Below are 27,188 nucleotides of genomic sequence, written 5' to 3'. Positions count from 1 at the left end.
TGTTCGCTTGCTCAGTCCAGTTGGCTGATGGGAATCGTAGGCCGATCGCCTAGCAACTTGTTTACAGGGCTGTGGATGTAAAGCGGTCTGTGCTCCCCCACCTCTAACCTCACGTATGAGACAGGAGGAATGACTCTCAGACAGACGAAAAGAGGCAGAGAACGCGTCTCCAGTTGCAATGTCCCTCTCCGCTGCAATTATCCTTTCACTCTGCCATCCCTCCCTCTCTTTCTAAGCTGTTACCTCTCTCCTAGCACGGTCGAACATAATTTGAGTGCAATTAACGTCCCTTAAAAGCCCTCAGTGCTTTAAATGCTTGAAAATAGGAGAGACAGACAGACATAGAGAGCTGGCAGGAGGGAGAGTAAGAGAAACAAGTGAAAAGGAGAAAGAGAGAGACAGTGTGAAAGTCAAAAACAAGACTGTATCACAGAGAGTGCGAGACCTGGACAAAAGGAAATGTGTGCGAGTGAGAACTTAATCAAAATTCCAAAACTGCATGAACATTGCAGCACTGATCTAAGCTGATAACATTTCATCTTCACAGTTACAATAATAGCTGGATTTTTACAATATCTGAAGACAATGTGATCGGTGCTTGCCAATGCAAAACTCAGCACCACATTATTGAATCATAAAAAGCTTTTTCTTTTGTCTTGTTTCACATTAAAAACATCCAAACATCTTTAAAATTTGATACGTGTACACGAGAAGCAAAATTGTGAAAGATAATACAACAAAGAATATATCAAAAGAACATGCAAATAAAATATCAAAAGATGCTTTCTTCTTTTAATAATAAACCTCCCTAAATGTATTTAAAACTATATTTATTTATTATTTATTTATTTTATTTCATTTAAAACAAGAACATTTTAAGTAAATGAATCTTGTTTTAATGATGTTTAGACATTTTTACTGGAAAGCAACTGTGACTGACATGATCATTTTAATTGAAAAACAAATATGTGTAATATAATAATGTTATATGAATTACGTTTATTTTACTGATCTTGTTTAAAGAATAAACCTAATTAAATTGTATTTAAAATATTGTGGTTATGTCCCATCAGCTCAGATTCGAGCCTTGGTGACTTAATAATCTAAATAATTAAAAAGGATTCGGTTTTGTGCTAGTCTGACGAAATCCTCCAGCGTCCGTCCTGTAGTTGTTGTAATCGTATCGATCCACCTCTTTTACTCGGGTTCCACCTTGTATTAATGCTGCGTTCCAGGCAGGTTTTTGAGCACGTAAATCACGACTTCAAACCACGACTCACGACTTTGTAGCGTTCCAGGCAACCTGTAACCCATGTTTTTCCAACCTTATACCCGTGAAAGTGCACTGGAACGGCAGTAAAACCCGTAACTTCCCACCCGTGAACTCGTACTAGATCGATGCACTCCCAGTTACGAGTTGGAAAAACACGGGTTACAGGTTGCCTGGAACGCGGCATAAGATGCATTTTGGTCGATCGGATCACAAGTGGAAGACGCTAAATACAGGTGTAAATGCGGTCTAAAACTTTTTGAGCTTGTCCACTTTCTACCACTTCCAGAGGTAGTCGAAAACGCATTCGACAGGATTGCTTTCGTAATGTAAACGCTCTTGTAGTCGAATGTGTTCGAACAGCCACAAAAGACCGCCTACTCTCTGCCTGCTGACCTAATGCTTAGACATTATGTGACACACGCTAGCCAGACGAGATTTAAACTCTGTCAACTGAAGACCCAAGATTGGTTTGAAGACTAAAAATGTATCAAGCACAATGTTCTCTCACCATTCCTGATTTATAACACACACTCACTGTGTTCAGCTGGTCTTGCGGCTGTCATAGCAGAAACCAAAGCATGTGTTTTCCGTCATCTCTGGTCGTGTCGAGGTTATTCCGTCAATTAGATCGAAAGATCTGAAAAAGTCCATACATTTACCCACCCATAGACCCTCCCCTTGAAAAAAATCAGGACAGAAGTGATTGAAAGTGGACAAAAGAGACTTAAACACCAGGTGTAAACGAGAATGTTTCCCTTAGTCCACTTGTGATCCAATTGACCAAAACGCCTCTTAATACCAGGTGTAAACAGGGTCTTTTGCAGTTTTCCTCTGCACCTTGAACACTTGCTCTTTCCAATCATGATATCCTTTTCCAATGATCTTTCCCTTTGAAATGTGTGACCGACCAAAGTACGACAGACACGGTTTCATCGTTTGTACTTTGAGTGGCATTTCTGGTCGAAACTATCTGGATTTCTTCTCCGTCAGGCTTAAATTTATCAATGTTATCAGTTGGCATGATCTTGGTCTTAATGTTTAGTTCTAGTCCCATCTCTGACTTTCCTCAGCAGATGGTCCATATCTTTCTTTGTTTCAGGCAGTAGTGTCGTGTCTTTGCCATTGTATATCAGTCTTCCACCTATTCCAATGTTATCCCCCTCTTATGCCGGGTACACATTGTAAGATTTTGGGCTGTCCCAGACGAAAGATAACCAATCGTGGCGATTTCTGTGGTCGTGGCTCCTAAACAGTGGTCCTACGTCGTACAGTGAGAGAGGTTCAAAGACGGCTGTTGTCACGGCCCAAAGATGACTAGCCCCTAGCCATGACCGCATCCATATTCTCCTCTTTCATTTTCCTCCTCTATTTTTCAGCGCACATAAAAAAAACACAACTGCCACAGTGCGATTCATCTTGCTCTATTTGTTTACCACTACAGTAGCTCATGCTGATGACATTTTATTCCTCTATACTAATGATTCAATAGGTGTCATCATCGTACAGTCTGCATATTATGTCTCAAAAATCGAACAGGATTTTTTCACAAAAGTGACAGCCCTATGTCGTACCCAAGTTTATTAGATCCATGTCAAACAGTGTGATTTGTAATGATCTTATAGGATTGCCAAAATCGCACAGTCTGTAGCAGGCATTAGGGATGCACCAAAATGGTCTGTCTTCAAGAAGCTGCAAGATGCGAGATATCATTCAGGTGATAGAACAGAACAAATGGTTATGGATGAGTTATGCACCAGAGTTTAATACTTAAGGTTGACCCTAAATATGAGCAACAGTAATAATCATGCTTGACTAAGCAAATGCCACTAACTAATAACAAACTGTCCAAAAATAGTTTGGAACTGGAGCCGCTTGTTTTGTACTTGATCTGCTGATCCGCATGCATTGCGGGATAATATATGTGCATGTATCCTTTTAAGGGCCATAGGTCTGACGGTCAGACATAAAAGGTTTAATCACCCCATTATCCATAAAGACTGTCATTCCCCTGCAGAGCCTGTACAACTACACACTCACACGCACATACACACACACAACACATGCATACGCACAAGCTCATAAAGAGATAAAATATCACTTTTTTTTTGTGTCACAGCCATTTTACTTTTCCTCTTGTCCCTCATCGTCCCTCCATTACTCCTCGTCTCGCCCTCCCCGTCTCTTTCGCTCTCTCTTCCTCCCTCTTTCACTCTCGCCCTGTGTGAAGGTCATGCAATTGATTTTCCTCTGTCTATTCATTTTTCAGTCCTGGTTTTGAAACGTGGGAAGCAGACAAAAGCCATACCACCCCCCCCACCAGCACGCACAGCCTCCCCTCCCCCGCTTCACACCACTCGCACCCGCCGTCAGCGTCCGCCCTGAGAGGAGCCCGACCCGGACTCACATTCCTGCACTGCAGTTTGAGATATGCATCATGGCCGTACCGGCTCAGCTCATTCCAGCAAACGGCGTCACCAGGACACACTCACTGAACAGCTGCCGCTATTTCAGTGTGAAAACCTGCGTCGTACCCACTAATCACTCGCAATTCATTTTAATCAGGAGCTGAATGTGCTAAAATAGCATTTTGCTATTTTTAATTTACGATATTGTCTTTCTTTTTAGTGCAAATGGCTACGTAAATTAAGTTTATTATTATTGCGGCTTATTTAAAAAAACTCTAAGCTGTAAGCATGGAATTAAATGATTAAAGGATTTAAAGTGATTTAAGGGAGTAAAGAGAAAGAAAGTGGACAGTAAAAGAACTAGAATTTATTAAGTAATTCATTTGAACTATTGGCAAATAATATATATTTTTCAAAAAGGTCATGACATGTATTTATTATTTTATTTGAATATGTACCTTGAGGTTCACTTATAATGCTAATAAAATAATTAAAATAAAACAGATACCCTCTTGTCTGAAATGATCAGTTTAAGGCTTGTCAGTAAAAGGCCACTGTTATGATTGGCTAACATCATTGTATAGGAGACAGTATCAACGCCCACTCGCTATAGCATGTGAGTAAGTGCTTTGAAAACGTTATCCATATAAAACCACGAAATCATTTACTATGGTTTTTGATGCTAAGATCCAATAGAGCTGATCTGTCAACAAATGTTTCTTTGTGAAGCCTCCGTTACACTGTGCCTCGTTTACTAATTAAAATGCTCCGAAACAAACATATAATCCTTCAACGCATCTTCCACCATTAAAACCGTTGCACTTGAATTTGCGCTGTTTATGTGAACAGTAAAGCCTGCCTTCTTTGGCTTGACTGGCCATATCAATTGGGGTTATGTGCAACAAACTTCCAAATTCTGTAAAATGGGTTGCATCGCTTATGGTTCAGGTCTTTTGCATGTGCTTCGCTAAATATAGAGCCGTTTTACTCAAGATACTGTCAAAAAAGCGAGCAAAAATGAGCATAACGTGTCCATTTGTATAGGCAGATTGATTTCTAAAACTTTTTATTTTTCTTCTTCTCACTAACATTAAGATATTTAATTATTTTAGTTTAAGTTAATGTGCTTCTGTCATTTTTATTCATTTTTGTTTTTTTTATTTCTATTTAGCTTTAATTTAATTTTATAGTAGTTTTAGTAATTTTAGTACTTTAACTTATTTTATTTCAGTTAGTTGAAAACAGAACTTTAGTGCCTGATTGTGGGTTAATGTATGATAAAAGGACGGTTTGCCTTACTTCAGCAATCTGTTGCAGTAGATATTCTCAAGTGTGACGATCATGATGTGAGACTCTTGTCTGTATCCTATCCTTTGGTTTCTCATAGCTGTCTACATTCATCAACTCTCAGGTGGCATTTGAGTCTACACACTACCACACACACCTATATCATAGTCTGACCCTGTTCACTTCCTCATACAGGTAGGTATGTTTATCTACTACACAAACACAAATACACACACACATCCACACACCTAATTGTGGCCTAGTTGTTTCCCCTCAGTAATAATAGCAATTAGACAACCCTTGTAATTACTCTCTCCTCGTTATATAGTTAATTTCTGTAATTACAAATCATACAGATAATTTCGTCTACCCTTTGTGTGTTTTTTCTTTCTATCCTGTTATACTATGCATTTGATTGAGTGGGTGTGTGAGGGACATTAGCTCTGTTCCAAAATCTACTGAGCTGCCTATCTAGACAGCACTTTAAGGCATCACACAAATCTCTTGTGAACTCACTGTGCATTTCTCGTGAGGATTGAGCTCTATTTGTGTGTCACATGAGTTGCCGTCTAGATTGAACAGTGCTGGTGTGAAATGATGCTACATTTTTTTTAAAAATCCAGCATAAGGTATATTTTGCATGCTGGGACCAGCAAAGGATGCTGGTTGCTGGTCTTGCTGGTCACCAGCATGGGAAGTGGGAGTGCTGGTGGACCAGCTGACTAGTTTAGCTGCTCCACCAGCTAAACCAGCTCTAACCAGTATAAACCAGCCTGGACCAACATGGAATTGATGCTGGTTTGGAACACAATAAACAATTCAGTTCCTTCAGCATCTTTTTTGTGTGTGTGTGTGTGTAGCAAAATATTTACTAAAAAAATTATGCTGTAACTATATTTGGGGTATATATATATGGGGTACTATATTTTTTTTAATGTTTTTGAAAGAAGTCTCTTCTGCATTTATTTGCTAAAAAATTCTGTAAAAACGGTAATATTGTGAAATATTATTACCATTTAAAATAACTGTTTTCTATTCAAATCTATTTTAAAATGTAATTTAATCCTGTGATGGCAAAGCTGAAATGTTATCTACATTTATAAATGTAATTTATTTATGAGATGGCAAAGCTGCATTTTTTAAATACACTTTAAAAATGTAATTTACTCCTGTGATCAAGGCTGAATTTTCAGCTTCATTACTCCAGTCTTCAGTGTCACACGATCCTTCAGAAATCATTCTAATATGCTGATTTGCTGCTCAAGAAACATTTCTGTCCATCACCAATGTTGAAAACACTTTTACTGCTTCTTATTTTTCAAGATTCTTTGATGAACAAAGTTCAAAGAACAGCATTTATTTGCAAATATACATATTATGTAACATTACAGATGTCTTTTCTGGCACTTTTGATCTATTTAATACGTCCTTGCTGAATAAAAGTGCTAATTTCTTCCAAATAAATCTTACTGACCTTTGAACAGCAGTGTACTCATTAATATTAATTAGTCGGTTTGCTAGTTTTGATATTTTAATTATAAATTCATCTGTTATCAGATAACCCTGCTATTAATATATAATCAGATTGTATAGTTTATGTCAGTTACTGGTAATATACATTTCAAAATTCTCCCTTAAACAGTGTAATTAACCACATTTTGGTGGTAGTTTACTACATTTCTAAAGGATTGACTGTTGAACGCTGCTAGTAAGTCACAGTAGACAGCAGACAGCAAAGCTTCTCACTAGGCTTTGAAACAGACAAAAACAGCAAGCAGAAAGAGAGACATTCGCCCAGGTATTTTAACAGGACCGAATCGCTTTGATGCGGCAGGTATAATGAGGCTTGCAGGCGGGCTACAAAAGGACCATCTCTCAGAAACAGACTTCCTTGGTCTGGCCACTTGTTAACAAGCTTCAGCTCTGGCTATGGCTCTTTTGTTCATCCCCGCCGGCTTCCACACAGGCAGCGGCTAATTGGCTGTTAGATCTATTGTTCACTTCACAATTGAGATGAACCTATCAGAGGATGTAATGAATGACTGAGCGTATTTGAGAAGCCAAATGACCCTGCTCTCAAATAAAACTCAAATGACAGAGCGAGCCTCCCTCAAAAAAGAGACAATATGTATCCCGATGACAGTGGATTTTGCTCCTACAATCCGTGTACAGTCTGTATGCTGCAATAAGTTGGCAGTGAACTAGCAAACGCATTATTTCAGATGAGGCGTGTTTAACTCCGCATGACTGCGAGTGATTACTCTTGTGGCGCAATCTCAATTACTTTTCTGTGTGTGTGTGTCGTTCTGTGTGTGCAAGTGTAAGCGCTCTCTCTGCTTCTCCGGCAATTTTCGACGTGAGAGTGTCCCAAGTGACGTACACAGGCGACCTATAAGACAATAATAGCCTATTCCATTTAAATTCATAATTTAAATTAATAACGCATTTGTATTCATCGACAGGCCGCCACTGTCATGTTCGAATTGAGTTTTGTTGTGGTTCACTCGAAGTCATCTCCTCTGTTAATGGCACCTCAAATACAAATCGCCGTCAGGGTTGATGCTGTCGATGAAAGCCTCATATAAATCTGCCTCAAAATATGTGAGATGTAGTGAGGATCTCACAATTTCTCACCGCGCATCTTTTTTGTGTACCTGGGGTATCTTGAGACAATCAGAGCCTGCTGTTTCAAAAGGAAAAAACCCATTTACGAAGCAATACTGAAAAAAATGACTTTTTGAAATGAAAAAATGAAAAAGTATTTTCCTTAAATTTATGTGAAATGTAGGCCCAATTTAAAAAAAAAAATTCTCATACGAGTTTAACAAATACAAACCAACAACTGGTCCCAAACTAGTTGCCATTTCATATACATATACATATACATATACATATACATATATACATGCACACATACACACACATACATATATATATATATATATATATATATATATATATATATATATATATACACACACACACACACACACACACACATATATATATATATATATATACACACACATACATACATACATACATACATACATACATATATATATATATATATATATATATATATATATATATATATATATATATATATATATATATGTGTGTCCTAAATTTTAGCAACAGGCAAATAAATCCATCATTATATAAAATTAGAAATAATATTAATAAAAATAATAAATAATTAGAAAATAAAAATAAAAAATTATAAATTAATGAGATTATGTTTAACACATTAAAGAACAATTATGTATGATAAAAAGTATAAAGTTAACTTTTATTTCACATAAATTTTCAATATCGCTTAATAAACGGGTGTTTTAATAATACATTTTTAAAATAACACCTGTTTATGAAACAATATTGAAAATTTTGATAATTTATGTGAAATAAAAGTTAACTTTATACTTTTTATCATACAAGTTTAACAACTACAAAAAGTATAACATTGTTTTAACAATGTATAACAGTATAACAATATATTTCAACCTATATAACTCCCAAATTTTGGTAACAGGATTGAAAAACCCGAACCTGTTCGTCCATACTAATTTCTCTGACATATTAAGTAGCCAGTCTAAACATTCACATTCTCTAGGTGTAATGATCACACTTACCCTTGTTGCAGTTGTTCTCTCCCTCCATTAGAGGGCTCCAGGGTGGGTCTCCCTGGCTGGCAAAGTGTCTCATGTGCAGGTAACTGATGGTGAGGCGGATGATGGAGGCCTTGTCCAGCTGGCTGGTAATCGCCCCGGGGAGGGGAAGCATCTTCGCCAGCTCGAAGAACTCAAAGTTCTCCTTACCCCGCCGAGAACGAGCTGCATTGCGAGACTTCTCCTTCCTCAAATTCTGCAAGCTGGTGAAAAATAAGACAGGACAGAGAGGAAGAGAAGAAGAAAGAAGACAGTGAATACACAAAGATAATGTACAGGGTGGTGAAGGCGAGTTAGTGTTGTTCAACTACAGTATTCATTAATGTTTTATTGCGCATAACATCAAGGGTGCGATATGGTTGCAGGCATTAACCAGAAATAAGAAGCTCAGATTTTATAAATGCAATATATAGTGATAAATATTTATTACAATGTTAGATTCGTTTTTAGGTAGACTATCTAAAGCCTCAAAAGCTATCAGTCATCAGTTGAAGGCGCCTCAACCCCTGTGATGTGTGGCAGCAGAGCAAGAGGAGAATTATCAAGTAGACACAGAGCAAGTGTAATACCATGACATTCTCAAGTTCATTAAAGAAGAGAGGTCATATTTATAGACAAGATAAAGCAAAATCATCCACAAGGTCCAGTCCATCCAATCATAGTACTCAAAGTACTCATATATGGCATATTAGAAATATAATAATAAGTAAGAGAGTTTTGATATTCAAATGTTTGTGTGAGTGTATAAGTGTGTCCAAGGCCTAGTCCTTGTTTTGTCTAGATGCGTCCATGGTGTGCACATAACATAATGGAAAGAAGGCACACAAGGGCAGTCTTACACAAGAATAGTCAAAAGTGAAGCCTAAGAAAGAAGAAAATATTCCCATATTATAATAACAATAATACATATGAATGTAATATATAATTTTAAAAAAGATTTAGTATCTACAATCCTCTCCAAAAGACGTCGGTTGATTGGATGAAGGCAGATCTGAATACGAGCTTGCGTTCGAGTGTATGAGGGGTGGAGTTTAAACTCTTTCCCAATGATTGGAGAAGTCCAGCATATGTCACCATAAAGATGTCTGTTGTTTTTCCGGAAGATCGAAGTCACATCTTTTTGATTACTAACATTCATTTAGAAAATAGATAGGGTGAATTTTCATTTCATGCCAACTTTATGAAGGCCGTGTGATGTAATTTCCAGCAGAAACCTCACTGAAGATCGACAGTAAGCGACAAGGTGTCACTCTGGATCTTTCCATCAGCCCCACTCCACACTTTTTCCAGGCGCCTCAGAGTGTGATGACTGACCTATGATCAGGTTCACTGCGGCCGGTAGGAGGCCTGATCTTACATCAGAAGTCATGCACCAGCGTCCAGCCCAAATCCAATCGCTGCGTCTCTTTCCCAGGCTCCCTCCTGGGTGGTGAGCCCCAGTCTTGATTGAGGGATCAATGGAGGGAGGGGCTGTCGCGGAGGCAGGCCCAGGTAGCTGTCGCTCTGATTGGATATCGACTCGCTCTCAATGGGGCCTGAGTGGAGGAATTATGTTGTCACGGCGACTCTACAATTTGTGACTGCACTGAAAGACTGAGCCGAACGCGCCTCGCTCGCTCTCTTTCTGTGTCTGTGACATTGATTCTCATTCATCCTGCAGATGCAGGGCAGCATCAGCACGGGAGCGAGGGATGGCGTGGAAAAATGTGTGTGTGTGTGTGTGTGAAGAGGGGGACCCACAGAATAAAAGGGAACTGCCAAAAAGCACACATAAAAGAGTCAGTTCCTCAAATTGAAAAGGCACTAATTTACTTGTTTAGACGGGACTGAGTTGTGTTTTAAGGGAAGGAGTGTGTAAATCAGCAAATTATTACTTATTTGATTCAGCTTTTTAACAATAGTTTATGACCTATATGTGTGTGCGAGGGAACGGCAGAGGGTTTGAGAGTTGATCAAAACTAATAAAAATTATATCCAATGTAACATTAAAATAATGGGGCTGCACGATAATCTCGATAGAACTTAGTGTGTTTATCAAATCAAAGGCTGCGATTTTAATTAAGTAACTGTATAGTCTGATGCGCTGCGTGTTTCAAAGCGAAGGGCGGCATGCAAATAAACGTGATCTGGTTTATTCATCGTCTGAGAGCTTCCCGGCACAGTAAATGCAGTGAAGTCCATCTCTGCATGTGCATTTAGGAAAGCAAACCTGCTCTAGGTTCACTTTATTTACATATTTGCATAATTCCCAACATATTTGTGGGCAGAAGTTTACAGCTATTCAGCAGTTTTCTGCCGAAAATAAAAGCTCAAAGATTGGAAAAGTTTAAAGCTTGAGTTTGAACTCCCAGTCTACAGAATATCACTATAATGTATGTCATGTTAAGTCAGTCGATCAGTGTTTTGGCCTTGTGAGATTTCTCGGTGTATAAACAGTATTGTTCCAAGTAAAAATTCTCCAAGCTAGAACATCTCATCGTTGTAGTAAGACGACCCTGGAGGGTTCAATCAATACGGAGCCATTGATTCCGTTTAGTTTTATATCCTCCACAGCTGAGCGGACATTAATAATTCTACTAAAATTTAGTTAATCTCATGCTAATGGATCCAAACCAAGGGCTTACATTGAGCCGTGGCAAAAGCAAAAGCTTGAAAGAGAAATTGAATTGTTAGATGTGTGTGAGTGTGTGTTTGTTTATCCTCACCAGGGTAAGGTGGGTGGTTTGGCGAGTAGTCCCTGTAAGAAATCCCACTCCACACTCACACACTTCCCCTCGCTGACGAACGGCATGGCCGCCATCACGCCCCCTATGGGCCGCCACCTCTAACTCAGGCTGTGATTGGCCGAGGCTATGTCAGTCCGAGACCCCCAACAGAAGAGCTGAAAGACAAAAGAACAGTCAAATAAGTATTGAAATAAACTATAATGATGCTAACTAGATGACATGATTTGTTTCAGTGTGAAGATATGATAATACCAATGTGTTCTGAGTGTTTTTTAGCATAGTAATCTGGGTGGTTGATAAGTGGTTACATACTGGTTCAAAAAAACAAAAACAAAACACTTATAACCACTAATACATCAGTGATTATTTCCATAAATATAATAAATGACTTCTGAGTTTTGTAAAAACATTGTTTATACATTAGAGTATAGGCCTATACTGCACTGACATTTAGTACATTACATAATTACGCAATATCTCATGCAAGAGTGTCATTTCGAATAAGCTTCAGACGATTTTAATATTAAATTAACTTACATTTTAAACACAATATTGTCAGTTACTCAAGACTGAAGGCCTCTTCACACAAGCATGTATGTTCTTAATGAAAATTTGGTCTGATTTTTGCATGTGATTTGTCTGTTCATACCAATGCGTAAAAAAATGTGAAAACGTGCTGATTCAAAATGCAAATTTACTCTCTGGCAGTAGGTGGTGCTTAATCGGTATTCCCCGGTTTCTTCGGCAAACAAAGCTCTGCGGACATTTCCGTTTCTGACCCCCAACTTGTCATGGCGAATAAAGGCGAAAATTTGTGTATTTGCGATGGTTTATCAAATAACACCAAATATATGAGTACAGTCACAAGAGAGACATGTCTTTTATATATGACTTATAGTTGCATTTTAGCAGATTCGAGCTGGGAGATTATATAATTTACATTTTACAACAATACAAGCAATCAGGTAGTTGAGATATGCTATATAGTACATACCCCTTAACGTCAGTGACCTGTACTATATCCGGGTAAGGTTGGACATACAATGTTATTAATGTTCCAAAATACAGAGCAACAACAACTTTCTCTCTTTAAATCCAACAGGGCTTGTGGCCATACAGCAAAACCCAAACACACACACACACACACACACAATTCCATGAGTTTCCAGGGCTGTTTGGCCGCAGAGCTCGTCCTGGCCCAATCTCTATGACATTTAAAGGGCCAGCTTGCCCTCCAGCAGCGTGATGCCATACCCACAGGCGTGAGATGCCTGCTGGCCTGCTCTGAGTAAATCACAACACAGTCATACTGGCTACATGCCACAGCCCTACACTTCCCCTCTGACCTGACCTGGCACGGTACACACACTCACACAACTAGCACAACATCAGCGGATTCATCATATGGGTCGATGCCACCTCTGACATGACACAAACTTGTATAAAGCCTCGTTAATTTCAGGTGATCCCATGACAGGCACTAGCAACATCATCATGGCTCACAAAAGCTTAGTCATGAGCTGGCGAGACTGTATGAGATGTGCTTTAATGTGCTAATGGCCATCATACATCACTTTGACCATGGCCTGTTGCCCATAGGAAAGAAAAATCACATTTACTAGTGAAAAATGTTTCAGAATAAATCCTACAGTGAAAAACAATTGGTGTAGAAACAATTAGCACTCTGGCAAATGTAATAAACATTTACAAAGAAAGGGAAAGTAACATCAAATTAAACGTGAAATGTTTAAGTAAAAAGGCTAAAATAGTATTTTCTTGTAAAACATTTTCCAACAATGTTTTATTCACCACCTTGAAAAATCTTTTTTATTAAAGTGTAGTGTTTCAGATAAGATCACAAGGTCTGAAAATGTGTTCAGATTTGCAAGATAGCATTTCTCACCAATCTGACCCGAGCATGTTCCACATTTATTTACTGTATAATTCTTAAGAAACATTTTTGAGACAAAGTTGATACCAAAATGAAGCATGTGAACTCAAAATGGCTGATAAATTGTATGTGATACATCATTTGCTCAAAATTTGCCACATATAAGAGATCAGAAGCACACATGGACAAACAAAACACGTTTACAAGTGAAAGAGTGCAATTAGCATTAGCAACTGTACCACACACACATAGTGATTGCTGGTCTTTAGCCTATCATGCTTCATCTAATCGCGTGCGGGATCTCGCTCAGCATCCTCACTATCTCCACACACATAATGGAGGTCCTGTCCACCGTAATTGTTCAATTAACTCCGTAACCTTGATGTGAGGTGTGCTGGCATTCATGCCCTTCGCAAACGTACTATGGCATCAGAGAAGGTCACGTTCTGCTCTGAAAGTCAACTATAAAGTAAAGAGCATCTCATCTACTAGACTGAGAACGAGTGCCTTGAAAGCTGGTCTAAAACAGTTTCCTATTGCTCAAACAGTACAGCAGTTTTAACAATGCTAGCAACACCAAGGTCATCGCTTTGCTTCTTTGGGAATGCATGAACTGTATAGTATATGCGTATACGAAGAATGCAATGTATGACGTTACAAACCTATGGAAGCTTGTTTCCGCCACAGAATAAAAAATAAAAAGGCTAATTGCAATATTTGATTTTGCAATTCTGACTTTTTTTCTCAAAATTGTGACTTTATATCTCACCATTCTAACTTTATAACTCGCAATTGTGTTTATATCTCGAAATTCTGACTTTATAACTTGCAATTGTGAGAAAAAAAAGTCAGTATTGCGAGGTAAAAAGTCGCAATCAAGTTTTAATTGTTTTATTCCGTGGCGGAAACAAGCTTCCATACAAACCTGTATGACTTACAAAATAAGATATTTAAAAAAAATTGGATTGCGATTGTGATTTTGGATTGATTTAACTTTGTTTGAAATTTCTGAAAATTTCTATTTAGCTTTAATTTATTTTTGTTTCAGTTTTAGTAATTTTAATACTAAGTTTAAGAAATTCTTTATTGTGAATAGAAAAACAGAAATAGAAATGATTATTATTTCTAATTTTTAAGTTTTCCATTTAACTAATATTTTATTTTATTTAAACTTTATATCAATTACCGATTTGTTAAGTAAATAGTTTTTAATGAACGATAACGATGTTTTGGACTGACATGAGGATGAGTAAAATGACAACATTTTCATTTTTGAATACTAATGTTGTTCCAATAGCAACAGTGACGTGGATCCTAACTGCATGTATGCGGTGGGATTTGGCTCAGGCCGGGGTGCGGGAGCAAACCAAGCCAGGGTGTGTGTTTGGCGGAGCCTGTGGCTGTTTGTTTTCAGATGGGATCGTTAATTAGGGCCTCCAGCTGTCAGAGGTTCGTTAGTGCACTCCGCCCCTCCCTATGGAGCTGCCAAATGGGGAAAATGAGCACATTTAAGCCAATCTGCACGGAGACAATACACCACGTCTATTACCAACTCTCTTTCATGCACACACAAACTCCCTCTCTTTTCTCTCGCACAACATTTATTGGTCCCACATTTCCAGGCCAGATATAACACTGCCATTCCGTTTTAAATGTCACATGCAGTGGTATGAGGATGCGTGAAGGACCTCTGGAACATTCTGGATTATTCATTTTTTGTAATGCAGGGTGATTCTGGTGACTGACCTTTGAATGCCTTTGACAGAAGAAGAAAACAATTCCTGTATGTGGCCATCGGGCACTTTCTCTCTCACTTTCCTGGCACCCGTTTCCTTCCCCCCTTTTTCTCTTAATAAATCTAAACAGCAAACAGCTGTGGTGGGCCGGTCACGTCACACAGATTTCCAGACTTTAATCGGACACTAAGGGATTGACAATTGATGTTAAAATTTCAAAGTACTAGCACTACCTAAAACTGACAGTTCGGTCATTACTTACCCTCACGAGTAAATTAATTAATTTCTACCGCAGAACACAAAAGGAGAAATTATGAATAATGGACTGGTCGTTCTTTTCCATGCAATTACGATGAACGCTGACTGAAGCTTTCATGCTTCAAAAAAGCACAATAAATTGATCAAAATAAATAATAATAATCCAGACAACTTGTGCCTTAAGTCAAAAAAGCCTTCTCAAGCCATATGACAGCTTTCATGTGAGAATAATTTGTCGAATGGCCTCAGAAGACTTTTGCGTCTTTATTCAAAGTTCATCCATTTCAAACATCTCATTTTATTGTAAATGCATGGAAAACTATTCACAAAATCTTCAAAATTTCTGCTTTTATGTTTCTCAGTAGAAAGAAAGAGATACGGCTTTGGCTTGTAACGATCTGAAGGTGATGAGAAAATGTTCATATTTAAAGTATATTTCAGTCATTTTTACTTTAGTTATGTAGTCGTTTAAAGTTGCAATTATTGACTCGAAATTACGTTTATATGTTCATTTTCATTTTGTGCACCAATAGCTTTACTTACCATTCCTGGTCAAAAACGTCTGATTCACAGCAGTAGCTGGTGAACAGCCATTTCATAGCATAGCATAGCATAGCAGTCACTATATATTTTTTCATCCAGAGACTAAAGTAACCATTTTATAGTATTGTTTTTAAACTTAGAATATTCATTTTCAATTGTTTTCTAATATTGTTAACATATGCTGTCTTCCTGTCCTTTGAGTGCATCTAGGATGCATTTTATTCTACAAAAGCCATATGAAAAGAGAATTGATACCTGTGACCCAAACATCCAATTTCACTTCTTTAAATAGTTCAATGTGTTGGTTTTCAATGCAATTCTAAAGGTCCAGTTTGTTCTCTAGTAAAAACTGTTTATTTTCCGGTGAACTTGGCCTTAATTAGTGGCAAATTTGCAGCAATCTTCACCAGACGTTTGCCAGAACACTTTATTTCTGGAAGGGTTGCAAAAGTTGCAAAGACAGCGTCAGCCATGGGTCACTAAAATACACCTGAGAACAAAAGTCGACTTTAAAAGATTAACCTGGAGTCAAGCATAAAAGAAAATGTCCATAATTTACCTCCTCCCTGTCTTTGATGCACCTATAAAGAGCATTTCAAATGACCGTTTAATAGGGATAACTGCAGAAATGATGTTGTAGCATGTAACATGCAATTATATTTGCTTTCAGAATTATTAATCCAACATCTTTGAAGTGCTGTCTATACCGCAACATCTATACTGCATGTAGTTTTCCATCAATATATGGAGCTGTTTCAGCAGAATACTAATTTCTCTTCACATCTCTCTGCATTTGAAGTCCAGCATTAGGAAGTCAGATGTTGTCTCATTTTCTTTGAACGCTGATAAATCAGCTCTGGTCAACAGCATTTCTCTCTCCATATCTCATTTAACTGGACCTCTCTTGCTCTGCACTCTAGCAGTTTGCCACTGACCTTGGTGGCTTCCCATCACTCCCAGTCCAAGGTTCTTCTCAAATCCTCAGAGCTGGAGGCTGCATCTTCATCTTCACCCAGCCCATTAATTATCAAATGGAATCAATACCCCATTTGATTAGATCAAACTGACCCTACCCGCCCCTGACCTGCAACGGTAAAACGGAAAGCGTAAAGGATGCTGGACTGGCCCCTGAGATCTTGCATCTCGCATGAAGAGAAATGTTGCGTTTCGTTTTTAAATGCAATTTTAAAATGGACAAATAGTGACTATAAGGGATTAAAAGATTGAGAGCAAAACATCAAGAATTATTTTGCTTTTCTCAAGGACCAACTAAGCAATCATTCAACAGTGACAAAAGACTCCAGTAATCATCACGTGTCTCTTCCAGAGTTTCTACACAATAACTGTCTCAAATTCAGATACCGGTATGCCAGCATATGTCGAGAAATTTCAATAAGAACCTGACTAAATAATCTAGATTTGATTGACACGGGTTGGCTGTGCACAGTTCTATAACTTTTCAAATGCATGGGAAAAAAATGCATTTCAGAATATTAAACACTTGTAGTTAACTGAATACTGCAAAAACATAAAATAAATAAAATACACAATGTATATCTGAAACGCACAGTATTCAGCTCTCAGGCAGGGAACAGGTCTTGAAAACACACAGGGTCAAATAGCCAAAGAGAGATTGTCAGAGAGAAGTCTAGAGTCTACATGCAGACATGCAGCCACATCAGAGCATTTAAACGTCCCATTTCATTGGCAAAGTACAACACCATTTGCGCACTAGTAAGAATTAGAGGATTTTGCACTATGAAGGATATATTTAATGATATGTATATATACAATTTATATAGTCTATGCATGTTTCTTGCTCACGGACAACTGCAGGATATGAGTGTGAATTGCATAAAACCTTTCATAAACATGTCTGGGTCATATTTCATCCTAAAATTAAAAGAAAAATGTTAGAAATTATATTCTCTTTAGTATAAGATACAATTATTGAATTGATGTAATATTTTAACTGCAATTAAATCATATTTCCCCAAGGTTACTGTAATGCAAATATAAAATAAATATATATAATTGTGTATACATGATTTGTTGTACTTTACTTTTTTACACCATTTTAAATGTGTGGGGAAAATAATCTTAATCACATTTCCCCAAATGTATTGTAGAAGTTTATATTTTTAAACACTTTTGTATTAATTATTTTTATTTTATTTATTTTATTCCTATTTATTTTGAGGTGGAAAATGGCCTAAAAGTGTTTCCATGAGATTCGCCCATCTAGTTTCAAAAATATATCGACAATACTTCACTGTCGTAAGACAATCTCTGACACTTGAGTGATGCTTATGTACAGATCATGGATGATAAGAGAAAATTTTAAGGATGCAGAAGGTCAAAATCAGTGAATAAGATCATATCTCTCTGACTGCAGGAGGGGTCTGTATATCGACTGGGGCTCTTGTTTGTTTGTTTGTGTGTGTGTGTTTATAAGGGCATATTGATGTGTGTGTGTCTGTATGTTGAGTATATAAATATCCGAGCGCGTCCCTGCAGAGCTGGGTGTGAGTGGCAGGAAGTGGTTATGTAAGGAGTCACAACGGGCTGCAGTGGACAGCCTGACCACAGATCAGGTCAACCAAGTGTGACACCAACAGCTTCTCACTGACACCTTCCTGACACTGTCTGTCACCAGGCCTGTCTGTCCCACTCTGAGAGTGTGTGTGTGTTTGTGTGTGACGGCTTTTATGGTCCTATTCCTCTCTTGTACATACCTGCATAACTTCTATCAATTCTCAATTTCCAAGATGCCCCTGATGTCTTTCGCATATGCGGATATAGCCTTTGGATGTGCATGCTTTACTAACAGGGCGGCTCGCTTTCAATAAAATTGGCATTTTTGTGTCTTTGATTAATACTATTACACGGACTGTTAAAATGATACTAAAACTGTAACGTAACGTTTTCTTCAGAAAACACTCAACAACAACAAATTTATCATCGTTAGGATAAGCAATAATGAAAAATAAAAATGTCTCAGGTTACCAAATTGTAGTAACATCTAAATAAACTACTTTTATTTACGTGAAAAATATAATATGGCTGAATCCCTCTGACTATTACATTGCACCAATGAAAGTATTTTTTAACAGGCAGGTCAGGTAGACCTAAAGCTGCTTAAAGCTTCAACAACTGCTCATTTTCACTTGTGTTCAAACAAATATATTTAATGAGCAACAGGTAGATTTCCAGACTAATATGAAGCGATCGATTCGAAACACTCAACCAAAGCAAAACGATGAGAAGAAAATGGCAAACAAACTTCCACCACCTCTTAAAACTAAAGTGCCAGGAAAGTTTTTCACTCACTTTTTGTTTTTCTTCCTGGTAATGGCTGCCATAGTAAGTGTGAAAGTGTCAAAATATTCCTGTCCTATAATTACGATTGTCCAGCATCGCCATATGTCAAACTAACAGTATGAACTTTCCATTCATGACGGAATCTAGCTGAATAACACAAAAATAAAAAATAAAACATACTTACATTGAAGTATGCAAGTACACGGTAACTACAGAGTAATAATAATAAACATATTTAAAGTGAAATTATTTTGAAGACCTACTTGAAAACACACTTTGTCATTATTTTTACTGTAGCACATGCAATGTAATGTTGCCAATATCAACAGAATTTTCTAGGATGTGCGACAAATTAGGAATCATTTTGTGACAAATCGTTATTAAAATGATCATTATATAATAACATTTGTCGTTACAATATTAATTAGACACTTTTTAAAAATCAGTTTTTTTCTCAGGAAACATTTAATTTAAAAAACTAGCAGAACTGAATTAAAACGCATTACAATAGCAATTTCGTTTCTTTAATAATCCCCATGCTAAGCCCAAACTGACTGATGAAGGAAAAGGTTAATATTTACCCACCCCTTTCATTTCTAATACAAATCCAGTCATTTAGAAGAAGCTGTTAAATCCAAAGACATCAGATAACAGAAGACAAGCGCCTCGCCGCTACCATTCACTACCTTCCACAGAACACGCCGTCAATGCAAAGCGCACTAATCTTGTAAAATCCACTAATTAAGTGAGAGATGATGTTTGAGAAGGAGCCAAGGTGGTCCGCACAATTAACCCCAGCGTTCCCTCCCTCCGCTCCCAGTACCTCCGTCATTAAGGGGGAGAGACGAGTGTACTTATGAGCAAAGTGTCTTTCCCAAAAAGTTTCCCAGGAAGCCAAGCCTTCCGGCATGAAGCCATCAACAAGTTTGAGGAGAAAGGGGAAACCCTCCGCTCGGATCTTAAAACTGTCAGACATGTGACAGTCTGACATGTGTGTGTCAAGAGCAGTTGCGTGACTCACCTGATGTGCATGTCCACCTCTGAGCAGCTGTTTCGAGGGCAGATGTATCCCTCCTCCTCTTCTTCTTCTTCTTCTTCTTCTTCTTCAGTTGTCTCGGACCCGTCCGAACCGTGACCCTCCCCTCCGCTCAGTCCACGTTCCAGGACCCCTCGCACTCCCACACACACATACAAACACTCACACGGGGGGGTGACAAGGGGGTCAGACGGGGCCAAGAACAATCCCAGCTGCTGGCACAAAAGAGTAGGCGAACACACAGCGGTCTGCTGCCGCAAGAGCGTGTTTGTGTGTGTGTGTGTGTGTGTGTGTGTGTGTTTGTGGGAGCACGGCGGCAGCGACCGTGCTCTCGCTCTCTCTCCTCCCTCACTTTTCGACCGGGATCGTCTCAGATATGACTGGAGTTAGAGGATGCGAGTCTGTTTCCTTCTCTGGCGTGCTCCCCGCTTTGGCTCTCTCTCTTTCCTCGTTGAGCTTCTTTTCTTTTCATTTCCTCTTGGGAAAGCTGCACGCACCGGTCGTCTCTTCACTCGCTCCCCCTCTCTCGCTCTCTCTCCTCAATCGCTGGTAAATATAAAAGAAATGCTTGTACGGCCCCTACCTCTCTCTCTCTCTTTCACACACTCTCTCTCTCTCTCTCTCTCTCGTTTCTTTCTCGTTTACACTCCCTCCTCCCCACTGCCCTCACTTTTCTTTCTCACTGTCAAAGCTGCCTTTCAAATGCTGATTAGCACACAGAGTAAAAAAGAGAGAGGGAGAGTGGAGTTATGGCTAGCGTTCGGCTAAGATTCCGTCACATTCGACTTGAACACCACTTCTCTCAGACAAACACACACTTGAGTTTCCGTCCTCAAGGTAACTGCTCTACCGATATCATCTCGCCCCAACGGGCTCTCGCACTAACAAACACTGAGCGGATAAACCTGCTCGGACTGTTTCGCGCACCCGCGCCCCTCTCCCACCCCTTCCCGGTTCGTTCTTCTTGCCCTCAAACACCACTCAGAATATTGATACATCACCCCCTCCTCCTTTCTTTCCTCCGTTTCTCTCTCTCCATCACTCACTTTCTCTGCTGAATACTGATAGGCTGTCTAGTCCGTGGTCTGGGTTTCAAATTCTCATTCTCTCTCGCTTTCCTCCGTGCGCTCGCACAAAAGCTCTCCGTAACATAAAGGCAAAAACGGCAGAAGTTAATGCACTGAGCACAACATAAATTCACTTAAGCACCATTTCAGATTATGTCAAGCCAGAAATTGGCGTAAGTGCTCCGGAAGGAGGAGAAAAGAATGTGTGCGGCTGTAAACGCAAAAGCGGAGGCGACAGGATAATAAGAAAACAAAGAAGTGCGTGATAAATGCGAAAGAGAACTCTTACTTTTGCTATTGTCAGTGAGAGGGACAGAGAAAGACCGTGAGCGAGGGAGCGAAATAAAGGACAGCAGGACAGTCCAGATCATTGAAGATCTCCTCCAAAGTTTAAACAGCTGACTGAAAAGTTGGCGAACACACATCCAGTCACACAAACACACACATTTAGCCAGCTATCTGAATGAGGACAGACCATAGACCAGTAATGCTCAAATGGTGGGTCAGAAGTCTGTTCTGTTATGAAATCTTAAAAGAAAAAGAAAAGTTGCAAAAGTTTTTTTTTTTTTTTTTTTTTTTTCAGGGATGCATTAGAAGAACCTTGTTTTTTTTTGGTCCCCCAAAGAACTTTCCAGTGAACAGTTCTTAAAAGAACACACAAGAAGGATTGTGTGTCCTAAAAACAGTACTAAATGCAAATAATAAAATGCTACTAACCTAACAAGCACGGCAAAAAGAAAATACGACCTAGACCTTTGTAATAAAAGATTGGCTCGAAACTATCAAAATTACATTTTATTTGATACATTGTTTTTGCATCACTCACCACCAGTTGGGAATCCGTTAGATCATAAGGGTAAATTTCATTAAAACATGTTCATATTTCACCACAAAATCAAAATAAATAAGAAATATTTTTTATACCCCAATCTCATGGCTTCTGGAACGTTTACTTTTGAGTTTTTTTGTAATTCTCATTGTTATCATTAGATTGTCACTATTTTTGTACCCCAAAAGGATTGTTCTTAAGAAATATGTTTTATTGTAATGAAAATGATATCAAATGTCAAAAAATAATCGTAATTTTTTTTAAGCTAAATATAATTTTATTTCATTTTTTAAGTCCCCGTCATCAATAATTTTATCCCTTAAAACTCATCTTTGATCACCAAAATTCAATCACACCAGCTCAGAATACCTGATCCATTCAGTCAACTTAACTGTAGTAAATATTGGTTTGATTCAGCCAGAACCAGAAACTGATTCAGAAGAAGAGAAGGAAGAGTGAATTATACAGGCTCGTCTACAAGTCGATGTATCAGAATGTTGATGCGTTTTGTACAATGTTTGACACATAACGGTAATTGATATGATTAGCCTTTGGCTTGACTACATAATCAAACAGCTAATAGTGTGTTGCTAATGTTACGCAAACCATGTTCCCGTTCACCATCTCATATAGTTCATCATAACATCGTAATATACATCATATACATAATTCACCCGCTATATTGCTAAATATACCCGATTTTTCATATCAACATATCAGCTGGCTTCTCTTGAGACTCCCTTCGCAGCATAGTAATGACAATATGCTAAGCCTAATTTTTTGTGCAGTTTTAGAAAATATATATATATAAAAAATAATAATATTGACCAACTTTAATTTGACTTAATTTTTCTCTTTGAGAACATCCCTAAAGAGAAATTTTGTGAAGTGTAGCTAAAAACATATACACAAGACAACAAAACTCCATTGACTCCAGTGATTATTATAAGAAAAACAAAAGGTGAGAATGAAAAACAATATGAGCAGAAAACTGTAGCCAATAGGGTAAAAGAGAAAGTCTACAGCAGTGTTAAGGAATTAGTTGCTGAAACCACTGTCCAGTGTCCTTGAAGCAAAGATTCGGACAGTGTTATAACGCAGAGAGTGTTATTGTCTGTGTGATTTCACACACACACACACACCCACACACAGTGCAGTGTCCTCTCCTGATGTCCTCACCTGGACCATTTCAGTCCTGGCACAGGCCCAGTATTCACTCACTGTATTAGCATCGGCTTCTGCCATAGAACTACTGTGCGTCACCATTACTGATCCATGATAAATGACCGGGCCAGAAAAAATTCTACATATAAAAATTATTATATTTAAAAATGATATTATATATATATATATATATATATTAGGGCTGTCAAACAATTAATCGCGATTAATCGCATCCAAAATAAAAGTTTGTTTTTACATAATATATGTGTGTGTACGGTGTATAATTATTTTCTATATATAAATACACACACATGCATGTATATATTTAAGAAATATTTGCATGTATATACTGTGTATATATATTTATATTATATATAATTTATATTATATATAAATATTTTATATATAAATAACACATTTTTCTTAAATATATATGCATGTGTGTGTATTTATATATAGAAAATAATTATATACACCGTACACACACATATATTATGTAAAAACAAACTTTTATTTTGGATGCGATTAATCGCGATTAATCGTTTGACAGCCCTAATATATATATATATATATATATATATATATATATATATATATATATATATATATATAAAGCATACTGTATATGCATCAGGATCTGTGTCCATATATTTTATTAACAGTTCATATTAATATTGTGTATTTATCATGGTATCTGTAGTTTCTGTAACCTTACCCCAAAATACCACAAATTCTATATTTTTGATAACTGTGGTGGATTGTGCCAACTTACCGACTAGTTTGGGACTGCTATTTAATAGCCTTATAGTGTTAGTGAAATTCTTACACTTTATGTGAATGTTAAGTAGAGTGGGACAGATGTGTGTTAATCATTTTAGAGAAATACATTTGCTTGGTTCAAAAATGCCTAAAAATTTGGGTTGTGTGGCTTAATGACCATGGGAAATAGTGGGTCCGATGGCCAAACCAGTTGAGAATCACAGTCCTATTAGAGGACCAACAGGTGTAGTTAATGCAAGTTTTACACAGTTATCCCAGTTCTCCCCTCAAAGACGGAGATGAAAAGATTAAGTTATGATGTTTTTTTTTCTGATGTGAAGCTGCTTTATATCTTGAACATTAAATTCTTCTATTTTTTTTTAAATGTGGAGCATCAGATGAACAAGCCTTTGAATTCTCTGACTCAAAGCCATCCATTTATAGCTGCTGTGGGTACTAGCGATGAACTGATAAGGCATTAAATGCTTCAGGAGGGTAAGACGTCTAGGCATCAGCATGACAGAAATCATCTGTATTCCCCCCCACATGAATACTGTATATCTGATGTAGTTCAAGATGGTTTTCAAACTCCTGATCAACATCAATCAGCTACCAGCAGCACTATATCCAGCACAAAAATGCCTCATGATGCAAGTGTTTAAATTCCATTAAATTATGAAATACTAAACACCCCTGTGCTCAAAAATGCTGCATCCATTAAAATGTCTGAATGGTGTAAAGGTGTCAAAACAGTGGCAAGAATTCCATTACGCACACGTTACGCTCCGTTTTTGTAGCTTAACTTACAAAAAGATGACACCTGTACTGAACTGTAATGGGCAAAGTAGCTCCAATGATGAGAGGAACTGCATTTTTAGGGTTGCATCATGTCCTGTCGTTGGTTCGTTTAGATGTCTTTGGTCCATGTTGCATTCATATTTCAGTCGAACATCAACAAAGTTCATTTGGAAATGGATCGAGACCCCCTGAAAAGGTTCGGATGGCAGCGTTCACACTTACAGTATTCAAATGAACCGCACTAGCAGTTCTGTCAGGACCACTACAGTCAAATACGATTGACAATTAGCATACAGTTTGGATTGGCGGTATGGTTCCGTTCTGGGCGAGAACTCCCTGCGCAACCGTGCAGCCTAGCATGGATAAGAGCACGGAGAGCAGCCGTCAGGGTAAACAGAACAGAACCAACATGAATGTTTGCAAATATATTTAATTCAAGATTTTAAAGTACAACATAATTCGAGAATTTATTCTGATTCAAGGGGAATCAGAATGCCAAATCCTGACTGGGCGAGAGAGGGAGCTGGGGATGGAGGAGGGTGATTAGCTCCTGAGAAACGCGATAGCTGCTGATAATACTGAAGGAGCTTAAATATGTATACGGTGATAGGCTTCGTATTCCTATAGGAAGATGTGGATCAGCTGTTTGTCTTGTTTTAATACAATCAAACTTGCCAACGGTGAACACACCCAACGTGCCAGCAGGTCGATGTCCTTGAAGGATTAACTCACCCAAAAATCCCGTAATTTACTCACCCTCAAGCCATCCTAGGTGTATATTCTTTCGTCTTTCAGCCAGACACAATCGGAGTTATATTAAAATATATCCTGGCTTTTCCAAGCTTTATAATGGGAGTGAATAGTAACTTATTATGATTTTGAAGCTCAAAAAAAGCTCATCCATCCATCATAAAAGTAATCCATACTGCTCCAGGGGGTTACTAAAGGCCTTTTGAAGTGAATAAAAATATCCAGATTTATAACTTTATAAATTATAATCACTGGCTTCCGACAATGGCCATACACAAGTCGAGTTCTGACAGAAGAGTGACCCCTGACCCGACGCATAACGAATTGATGAACAAGGAAACGCAGAGGATAAAGCAAAACAAAAAGAGAATCGCTTACTTGATGGAATAAATTTAGTAGCTTTCATAATAAGAGTATATTTAATTCATACAGCGAACACAATGCAATGTTTTAGTTTTACAATTGATTAATTCATTTCTTACATGCAAATACAAATAATGTTAAATAGACATACTCTACCTGAAAATTTAAAGCACTGTTTGTTTAATTTGTACCGTTCCTGCATTAGTTTTGTTGTTCGTAATTTGCCTCATTTTATTTTTTAATAACAAAGATTAAATAACAAAACAAAAAAAACTGTGTGATGTATATTTTTATTGTGAAATTAAATTATTATGAAGTTATTATAAAAACATTAGCTAACTGTGTGATTTGTATATGTACATTTCTGAAATACATAACTTGGAAACAGTCACCTCTGATAACAGATCACTTTTAATTGTAATGTAGACATGCATTTCCTGTAAAGCTGCTTTGTAGGGCTGCACAATATATCGAAATTATCGAAATATCGCAAATGTATATATCACGATATCCATAACTCAACAGCTTTGATTATTCAGTTTCTGTTGTTAAATAAACCTAATATAGGCCTTCCTGAAACCCTAAACTCCATGGTTTACACTGATGTTAAAATAACACTTCTTATGCTACAGTAAAACACTGCTGAAAAAAGAATGTTAAACACTTCTGTAGGTTATATAATTGTAAATATATTTTAAAGATAATTTAAGTTTATTTTACAAACTGTAAGCATTATCATATCGCATATCGAATATCACATTATTTAATGAGTTATCACATATCTTCTTCAGTATCGTGCGGCCCTACTGCTTTGAAACATACGTATTGTGAAAAGCGTTATACAAATAAATGTGAATTGAATTGAAATTAATTATTAAAATCTTATCTCACAATTCTGACTTCTTTTCTCAGAATTGCGAGTTATAAAAAGACTAACTTTTAATCTCAGAATTGCAAGTTTATATCACGCAATTCTGACTTTCTAACTCGCAATTGCGAATTTATATTACTATTTACATTTATATTAATATTTATATTACTTTTTTTATTATTATTCTGTGGCAGAAACAAGCTTCCATATAAAACTACAGGAGTCAGATGAGAGAAGTTAAATTGACCATCATTCCCTCAGCTGTTGTATTAGAAACATTCTCAGAGTGGTTTTTTTTTTTTTCATATAGGTCATATAACAAAAAGAAAAAAAAAATTAAGTGAGATTTAAAACGCTATTTACTCTTGAGGCTGTAAAAACCGCCTATAACATTTAACCAATGTGATTTGGATAGTATTTTATTCTTATCAACTCTACCTGAC

The 27,188-nt window shown here is 37.6% G+C and overlaps 1 protein-coding gene across 6 annotated transcripts in view; it reads right to left on the bottom strand.

Annotated features, from left to right (window-relative positions):
- Positions 1-27,188, bottom strand: part of npas1 (neuronal PAS domain protein 1) — an 80,781-nt gene that overhangs the window by 26,047 nt on the left and 27,546 nt on the right. Inside the window, exons 1-4 of one of the 6 annotated variants that reach the window (XM_079885720.1) lie at positions 23,220-23,301; positions 20,130-20,690; positions 11,339-11,514; positions 8,598-8,836 (exon numbers count right to left, since the gene is read on the bottom strand). In XM_079885720.1, coding sequence (XP_079741846.1) covers positions 8,598-8,836; positions 11,339-11,433 — 334 coding nt within the window. In that variant the 5' untranslated portion in view covers positions 11,434-11,514; positions 20,130-20,690; positions 23,220-23,301. Of the gene's footprint in view, positions 1-8,597; positions 8,837-11,338; positions 11,515-19,693; positions 19,826-19,931; positions 19,953-20,129; positions 21,043-23,219; positions 23,309-27,188 lie in introns of those variants that run through there. The other 5 variants (XM_079885723.1, XM_079885719.1, XM_079885724.1 and 2 more) reach the window with 5 other exon arrangements.

This window comes from Squalius cephalus (assembly GCF_949319135.1).
Source record: "Squalius cephalus genome assembly, chromosome: 11".
NCBI classification, from domain to species: domain Eukaryota; kingdom Metazoa; phylum Chordata; class Actinopteri; order Cypriniformes; family Leuciscidae; genus Squalius; species Squalius cephalus.
Note: the sequence above shows the minus strand (reverse complement) of the source record. Positions and strands in the feature narration are given on the sequence as shown.